At 33.6% G+C, this 9,008-nt stretch overlaps 2 protein-coding genes across 4 annotated transcripts in view; both read right to left on the bottom strand.

Annotated features, from left to right (window-relative positions):
• LOC112453531 (UDP-glucuronosyltransferase 2B2-like) overlaps window positions 1-1,336 on the bottom strand; it is a 14,752-nt gene extending 13,416 nt beyond the window's left edge. Inside the window, exons 1-2 of one of the 2 annotated variants that reach the window (XM_025014322.1) lie at window positions 836-1,315; window positions 407-637 (exon numbers count right to left, since the gene is read on the bottom strand). In XM_025014322.1, coding sequence (XP_024870090.1) covers window positions 407-637; window positions 836-1,063 — 459 coding nt within the window. In that variant the 5' untranslated portion in view covers window positions 1,064-1,315. Of the gene's footprint in view, window positions 1-406; window positions 638-835 lie in introns of both variants that reach the window. The other variant, XM_025014323.1, reaches the window with a different exon arrangement.
• A 5,210-nt stretch (window positions 1,337-6,546) lies between these two features.
• On the bottom strand, window positions 6,547-8,535 carry LOC112453532 (UDP-glucuronosyltransferase 1-5-like). 2 transcript variants are annotated; one of them, XM_025014325.1, is made up of 2 exons: window positions 7,741-8,535; window positions 6,547-7,401 (listed from the first exon to the last, which is right to left on the bottom strand). In XM_025014325.1, exons 1-2 carry the CDS (start codon window positions 7,965-7,967, stop codon window positions 7,296-7,298), a joined length of 333 nt encoding a protein of 110 aa, XP_024870093.1. In that variant the 5' UTR covers window positions 7,968-8,535; the 3' UTR covers window positions 6,547-7,295. The 2 variants fall into 2 exon arrangements, with proteins under 2 accessions (XP_024870093.1, XP_024870092.1); XM_025014324.1 differs by having other exon boundaries at window positions 6,547-7,431; window positions 7,741-8,532.
• Window positions 8,536-9,008: the final 473 nt, after the last annotated feature.

Genomic DNA, 9,008 nt, shown 5'->3' with positions numbered 1-9,008 from the left:
ACGGCGACAACAGAAGAAAGATAAGGCTTCACACGGGCACGCGCGTTTCTGTGTGAGTGTGTGTGTGTTTACTAGTACATTAGTTTAATCATTACCTGATTAGCGTAAATACACTATTTTTGATACGCGTATTAAACAATAGATTGTAGACTAGCACAATAGCCCCGGGACCGAGCGTGTTATATTTATACGTATACGGCACTGAGAAGCGCGCCATGCTCTCCCCACTTCGTCGCTCTCCCCACGCGTCTATGCGCGGAGGACTAATGTTCTCTCGTGGAATGGAGTATAGATACTTTTAATTTGCTACGTAAACGCACTTGATTTATAAGGCAATTTTGCTAAGTTGCTTGCAGTTTAAAAATAGACTAAATAATTAAAGTTCACTAAAGTTGATTGACTTTACCTCCCATAATCCATAGAAACATTGAGTTAAACCAATGTCCTGCACTATAACATCAAACTCGATAGTTTTAATCATTTCCAAAAGCTCTTTCGCTGCTTTAGTATTTGTCATTGTGTCACATGCGTGAATACCCCACTGATATGTAAAATACGCCGTATAAAGTACGCTGTACTGTTCCCATTCAACTGGGTTATAATCCTCAGCTTCTTCATTAGTTTGCAAATCGAAAACCTGAGAATAATAGCCATACAGGAGAAGAGATATAAAAATATAATAAATTAGCATCTCCGAAAGCATACCTTATATAAAAGAGAAAATATTTTAAAATAAAAAAGTAATATTTTTTGTTATTTGTTTTATAAATTGCAATTAATTGATTTATGTCTCTCAAAATGTTTCCAAATTTGAAATTTCATAACATTTACTCACGGCGTACGTCAAATTCTGCGCAAGTTTTCCTTTAACCTTAGTCTCATGTATGCTGATTGAGTGTACATAATGGCCTCTGCGAAGCAGTCCTTTAACCAAATGCTCTGTCCAAACGTGATGGCTAGTCGACTGAATAGGCTCTATCACTAAAATCGACAATAATTTCGACGCTGTCACGAGATCACCTATTAAGATACAACAAACAAACAAAATGACACGACTTAACATTGTTGCGCGAAACTTGTCGCGTGATCTCTCAATCAGACGATAAGACCGAATGTATCAGCATGCTTAGTATAGCATTCCCCCTCTTCTCATTTCGAGATAATAGCGTTCATCATAATATTACTTTATCTAACAAGCTAATAATATTGGATTTTCTCGGCAACTTAGCTGTACAATCATAAAAATAAAAAGAAGAAAAATACATAAACGAATCATTATCTATTCACAGTATCTATTCACTCCCTATTGCTATTATTATTGAAATTGAATGACGACATTCACATGCAAGATAATTATTCAATCAGTGTTGGTTACGTAATACATGATTGGTCATTATAGGGGAGAGTTTCCAAGTAGCAAAGTGACGTCAGAAGACGACATAATGACGTCTATTTTTAGTCATTTTTGGTCTATGACGTCGGCGACTAATAATAGACGTTTATAAGACGTCTTAAAGTCGTCCAAATAAGGTCTTTTTGTAATATAACTACTTCTTTATATTGTATAATAAAGTAATAATAATATAAAAACCACAAAATTTTTTAACTACAATATGTTTGTTTCGCAACTTTATGATTAAAGTGGTGAATTTATGGTATAAGTGGATGTAGTTGCGTGTAATTATAGTTTTATGATAACTATTTCATGCAGTGTTATAGCTATCAAAAAGATATCATTACAAGCTTCTTGAACATTTTAAAGATGTACGTCATAGACAAGTGCAGTTAATAAGGAAGCATCGGGGTCAGAAGATCATCACTGTCCACTGGATCATCGAAATCAAGCAACACGGGCGCGGTACTGTACTAGGATGGGTGACCGCCTTGAGAGAGCGGGGCAATACGCACATGATATGTAAAGAAACAGTTAAAAAAGCGTTTTTTTCCTAGATAAAAAAAGAACGTTTTTTTATAAACGTTTATCAAGTAGACATTTTAACATTTTAATTTCATAAAAAACATTTCTAGAAACCGGTAAGTCGTACATTGATCCTATTTTTGCCGTCAATAAGACGTCAAAAAATGATGGCTCATTGACGTGACATATCGACGTCATTTTTGGGTCTCATGAGACCCTATTTAGGACGTTTAATTGGTCATTTTATGACCAAAATTTAACACCATTTTAACGTCATTTTGCTATTTGGGTTGCCGAATGCTTAAGTTCTTTTTTATTATATTTCTTATTTGGTAGTGATGTGTACGCAAATAAACGTTGGAAATTGTAGCTTGATGTTTCAGGCACCTAGTATTACATGTTTAACTTTTTATCAATATTATTAATTTGTATCAATAAATTAATTTGTTATTTTGTAACATGCCGCATGTAGGTCTTTTTGTAACATGCTGCAAAAGGTACAATTTAGGCAACCGCGGTCGTACCTATGGGCCTTTTAAATCATACTTCCTTGAAAGTATCGAATTTATGAACAAAAATAATTAAAAATATAAGATTAATAAAAGGAATCACTAACTTATACTATTTTATCAAAAAATAATTTATAAAAAAAAATGATTAAGGGAGTCTGAGACCAAAAAATCATGCCCTAATTTAATGTTTATTTTTTGGGAAAACAAAACAATGGAGAGAAAATCTATTTATAGGGTTATATTGTGCATTGATTGCAGAGTAAAAAAAAATTATAAACAATCAATTTTAATAAAAAAATGTAGGCAAGTTTGCGCAGCCTCTCTCGCGGGTTGGGTACAAACAGTAGTAGGGACAGCGGCCATAATATTTGTCCCCCTGCAGCAAACAAAATTTTTTTATTAATAACAACTTAATAGTTTCCGGCCTACGTAGGCGTTTTGCGAAATAATAATAATCAGTTTAAATATAACAATAAGAGTAACTAAAAACAGGTGAAAAAATAACTTTTTTTTTTATTTTCGCCATTTATTAACAAATCAAAATTAGCAAATCCCTAATTTGTACCCAACCCGCGAGAGAGGCTGCGCAAACTTGCCTACATTTTTTATTAAAATTAATTGTTTACAATTTTTTTTACTCTGCAATTAATGCACAATATAACCCTATAAATAAATTTTCTCTTTGTTGTTTTGTTTTCCCAAAAAATAAATATTAAATAGGGCATGATTTTTTGGTTTCAAGGGTGGTCTAACCCCTTAAGGAGGTAGACAACCTTGACAAGCAAAAAAATAGACCTTTTTTTAAGTTAAATATTTAAGAAATAAAAAATTCTGAGTATTTAAAACTTTGATATTTAAAACCACATAATTTTATATTTTTTTATGGTTATTTAAAAAATAAATCATTAAAAAATATTAATATATATAAGAACGGGAGTTATCGGTAATGAACAGAAGCAGTTTTGTAGCTAGTAATAGACCTCGAAATCTCGAAAACGGCTCCAACAATTTCTTTTAAAAATTTTTTAGAAGTTAATGAAAACAATATGTACACGCCTCGTATGCTGCGTGAGCTAAGGATGGTGGAGAAGGAGAAACGACATTCGAATTAAAAAATAGAATCGTTGATTTAATGAGTTCGTAAGACGATTAATTATATCGTTTGGTCGAGACACATAAATGTAATCCAGAAAAGTTGAAAGTGGGCAGAACTATACAAAGAATACCAACATTTGTTGCATAGGAGAAGGGAAACTGCCCTAAAACCTTCTCAGTATTCGTGAACAAAATTGTACATAGATAATATAAAATACAATGTGAGTACAATAAATGCATAAAAGAACAAATAAATGGTTATCATAGGACAATCCTTTCTTTAAATATGTATCCTAATATACTTTGAAGTTTTACTAATGCTTTTCTTTATCATATAAAAGCTTCATTAAAAGAAAATTGTCATAGTATTTTTTCTTATAATCTTTCTTGACATAGTCAAGCTCAGAATTAGTCCTTATTCTCTAAAGAAAGGATCGTTGGAAACATAAACATAAATCAATTAATACAAGAATATCACTTCAGATAAAATTTGTATAATCTGGGAAATAATGCATCAATCTTTTATTTTTAATTAATGAATAACTCTTATCCTTCTATTAAATGAATTATTTGTAAGTTTAATATTGATTGAGTATTACCAAACTCGTTTCTAAATCACGGCAAAGCAAAGCATTATACTACATCATAAGCGATTATTACAACATAAGCTATACACATGACATGAGCAACAACAAAACCATAAGCGATAAGTTTCTCACTGAGTTTACTGAACTAAATCTTGTACTAGGCAGTCTTTGATTGACACATTAATTCACCACAGCATGAACGTAATACTAGATAATGAATAATATTCATTCGCAAGATAATTATTAGAATATTATAAAGTAATTGAAATATAAGTCTTTAATGTATATGAAACACAAGGAATATAACTTCAGGATAACTTTAATCCTTGTATGCACATCAATAAGAAGTATTAATTAGAATGCCACTGAATTTACGTCCCGAGATAAGAATTTATCTCCTTTTCTTATTAATCAAAATTAATCATGAGAATCCTTCTTTAAGGATAATCATAAGAAAATAACGTTATATCCTGTAACCGAATATTTGAATTAGCACGTGCTCACTTGTAAAGTATCACTTTCATCAGGGAAATATCTGACGAAAGAACCGAATAGTTGATATTATAAATCCAAATGTTACCTTATCGTGGAATCTGCAACATTCACCAATTATTTATAGATAATCCGACATTTATTTGTGCGGAAAATCATCCACTGAGAGTGGGAAACTCATTCGCTGTAAGCGAGCCAAATAATCAGGATAATGGCGGCTATTCCATCTCGCTGCGTGAGAGGAACAAAGTTAATGATGGCCGCTCTCGATTCCCAATATATATCGCTCGAATGCCCACCGTCAAGTGAAGGCTCGGCTGAGCCCGGAATATACGTCGTTTTTCTTTCTTCATTTACGCGTTCAAAAACGTTATTTGTAATTCGAATGATAACTAAGTTTTACGGACTCGTGTGTGAATTCACGGCACCGAAATACATTACAACATGAGCAATTCATACAACACGAGCGTTGAAGACGACATTAGCGTTGAAAACGACACTATCAACGACAAGGGCAATAATATACCTTTGAATAATTAATACGGTACAAGCGATAAGTATTAAACTGAACTTGAACATGTTCTCGATAAAAGATTCTCGTGGCAGAATGACCGGTACGTGACTCGAACTGTTTCACTTTTGACCGAATAGTCGAGAATGGCCGGGATCGTCTCTCTGCACGTTCGTGCTTGCGCATCCCCTCCACTCGCCTTCTTGTCACGTGATGCTAGCGTGAGCGGAACTCGGTGCGTCGCGTTGCTCGCGCGTCCGCCTGCAATAGTTACTAGGCGGAAACAACCTGCCATCTAGTATTCATTCATGGAACCGCAAGATTATATTATTGATACAATAAATGGCTGTAGCCATATCCAAAAGTTATCGACATCTCTGTATTTCTAACACAATATCTAAAACAAAGCTTCCTCTATAAGGAAGCAATATGTTGGAAGCAAAATTAAAAAAAAAAAATTTTTTTAATTTTATTAAAGAAAATGCAATTTTATAAGGAAGACCGGGGCGAAATCGTGACTATTTTTTTGGTGCCGATTTTTAACAACAAAACAAATAATTTTAGTAAAATGTGGTATACCGTTGTAAAAAGTGAACCATTGGCTACAAAATTTATAGGACATTTTTAGTCTATATTGCTTTATTGTTCACCTGGTAAAAAAATTTTACTGGATTTGTGTTCAGCATTACTCTTCAGAATCACTTATCTCGAGATTCGGAGAGAAAATAATATTTAAAATATTTAAAATTTTTGACGCGCAAAAAATTTTAGTTTTGACCTCCAAAAACACGTTTACCTTAATGAAAATTACAACATGGGATATAATCTCACTAAACTCCCTTGGTCACATGGGCACCATAAGTAGTGTTTACAATATTAATGGCGAGTTCACCCAACATACAGATAATTGTAGTGACGACTCCGCCCCAGTGACGACTCCGCCCCGGTCTCCCCTATTCTCTGCTTTAACCAAAAATATACTTTGTATTTATACTTAGTTAAAGCAGTCCACACAGCACACTGTATCTTGGGGATATCCCAAATTGTCCCAGATTTTCAAATACGATCCCACGGATACCCCAGGTTCTGCCCGGGATATTCCAATAGGATATCGTGAGATATCCTATTATAATCTCACAATATCTAAATATTCTGTCATATCCGTTGGCTTTACATAAAATATCTTACGAGATCTTCTGAAGGATATGCTTTAGGATATATTATGCTTTGCATAAGATATCTATGAAAAAAATTGTTTGGAGTTGCCGTTGCCAATGTGTTTAGAATGTTCTAAAACGTCGAAAAATACATTTTTTTTTTAATGTGTGTGTGTGTATGTAGGTACATCTTGTAAATGATGTGGCTGCTTTAACTTCCGCAAATTTAGAGATATCGGTTTCAATTTTTTTTTTATTTTACAATTCTGTATAACATAATTTATTATTAATTACAATATCAATGCAATTAATACAAAATTTTCTATATTTACGTTATATTTACTTATTCTTTACATTAACATTATGCAGCAACTGCACGCAAAGCCTGTTAATGTTTCTACGACTTACGCTTGTTTATATCTTGCGTAATTCAGAATATTATGAAGAAATTTGTAGGATATCTCAGAAAAAGGGGACCTGGGAACACGTATGGGAAAGATGTATGAGATGGGAAAAAAGTGAGGGAACGTGGTGGGAGAGATGAAAGCAAGAAGAAGACAAAGAGGGAAAGAGGAGAGAGAGGTAGGGAGAGAAAAAGTAAATGAAGATAAATGAATTAGAGCAGAAAGAGAGAAGTAAGGAAGAAAAAATGAGAAAGAAAGAAAGCGGAAGTCCTTGGGGGGAGAGGGCGTTAGACAATAAGATAGATATAAGGGATTGTAAGATAGAAAGTAAGTTAGAGATAAAGTTTAAGAAAATGTGAGCGATGTGTGTGTGTGTGTGTGTGTGTGTGTGTGTGTGTGTGTGCGTGCGTGCGTGCGTGCGTGCGTGCGTGCGTGCGTGCGGATACAGCGATAAGTAGAATAAGATAGAATAAGATAGAAATAAGTACGAGCTAAAGAGTCATGTAACGGAAGTCTATTGTAACCCCATAGGGGAACAATAAAGTATATCTAATCTAATTATGAAGAAATTAAGGAACAAAAATGCGTAGACATCAATTAGATTTTGTTCCACCCAGCTCTAAGATTTCAGCGGCATTACTAAAGTTCCATTTGGATGGCGGACGGTGTATTCAATGCTCCAAACAGCTAAATCTAATGGTGATATTGGCCGACCCCGGAATTCGCTGGATAATTGTTTCATATTTCTCATATAACTTTACAAAAAAATGTTTTACTATTAATAATGTAATAAATAATTACATTTTAATAAATGCATTTCAGTTAAAGAAATAAAAACCAAATACATATGACAAGACACATAAACAGAAAAGCCAAATTTTATAATCTACAATTTAATAAGCAATTGTAGGCAACAGGAATAGCAACAGGAATTTGTAAATCGATTATACTATATTAAATATTAAAGTTTATCTGTAAATATTAGTAATTATCTGAAATGTAGCTGTATTGTTAATATATTTACTGTTTAAAATAATTATTAAAACATGATCAAAATATGAAACCTTTCATTGTAAAGTACTTCTTTAACTGCGTGTAATATGGATTGCGTGGACAAAGTTTTAATGTCCAAGTATATGCCAACACCTTTAGCTACTAATATTCTTGTGTTGAATTTTTGATCTCCAAAGAAAGGCATTACGATCATTGGTATGCCTTTCCAAATAGCTTCCTGCGCACTCAAAAGGCCATGTGTCCAGACTACTCTTACATTTTTGTGAGCTATAGACATAAAGGTATATTTATAATAAATATTAACTCTCAACTATGGAAATCTCACATTGATACAAACAATTTATTAGCTGTATATGTCCCAATTAAACTAATGTGATGAACTCTTATACCAACAATTGTGTTGCTTGTATATCATTTTTAAACAAAAAGCGAGTTGTTCTTGTTCACTTGTTGTAATAAAAACTACTTTTTTATTATAAATAGATTATAATATATATAGGTAACTGTAATAACTAAGAACTGAAATTGTCTTATAATAAGTGCGAAAAAATTATGAAATAAAATAAAATTGTTTAGACATTACTGCGAGGTAACTACATAAACTATTAATACAACAAAAATTGATTTTCTTAGGCTATATTTTTAAAATGTAGTTATGCTGTAATTAGTCAATAACCAACCTATCCACAACATATTTGTACATATATATGCGATGTTTTCGTGCATGTCTATCGCGATATTTTACTAAAACCCTAGCGATTACAGTAACAATTTAAGGGGGTCGTTTGGTCAAGAGGCTGTTTTTTGGGGAGAATTTTTTGGGTAATTATGCAGTAATAGGGACCACCCTCCGATGACCTTGACCTTGTCATATGTTGTCAAGATCACCCTCCTGAGTGACCTTCGGAAGGTTTTAGCCGTCGCTCGTTATTCGTTAAAAAGTTATTAACAAAAAAAGTTTCGAAAATATAGCAGCTATTTTAAGTATTGAAAGGCATAAATAACTAATATATACGTGTGTGTGCCCTGCTTTAAAGAAAATCACAACTTCTATAACTTTATATGCTTTACCAAAACACAACTCGGTTCGCGTGAAAAGTATATGCGTGAACTATTTCGGGACTACCGCACCTCCCCCGAAAGCACGGGGGGGGGGTGTGCGTGAACCTCGGTTTGCGTGAAAAGTATATGCGTGAACTATTTCGGGACTACCGCACCTCCCCCGAAAGCACGGGGGGTGTGTGCGTGAACCTCGGTTCGCGTGGAAAGTATATGCGTGAACTATTTCGGGACTACCGCACCTCTCCCGAAAGCACGG

The sequence above is a fragment of the Temnothorax curvispinosus genome, unplaced genomic scaffold, assembly GCF_003070985.1.
Source record: "Temnothorax curvispinosus isolate PA1 unplaced genomic scaffold, ASM307098v1 QBEX01004474.1, whole genome shotgun sequence".
NCBI lineage: Eukaryota > Metazoa > Arthropoda > Insecta > Hymenoptera > Formicidae > Temnothorax > Temnothorax curvispinosus.
This window is presented reverse-complemented; position numbering and strand designations above follow the sequence as displayed.

Bases quoted from the DNA above. Each gene is read 5' to 3' on its own strand.
- LOC112453532 (XM_025014324.1), bottom strand. From the start codon at position 7,967: ATGTCTATAGCTCACAAAAATGTAAGAGTAGTCTGGACACATGGCCTT. The intron at 7,432-7,740 runs GTTTCATATTTT...TTTTTTGTAAAG, and splicing joins GAAGTACTTTACAATGAAAG to TTATATGAGAAATATGAAAC.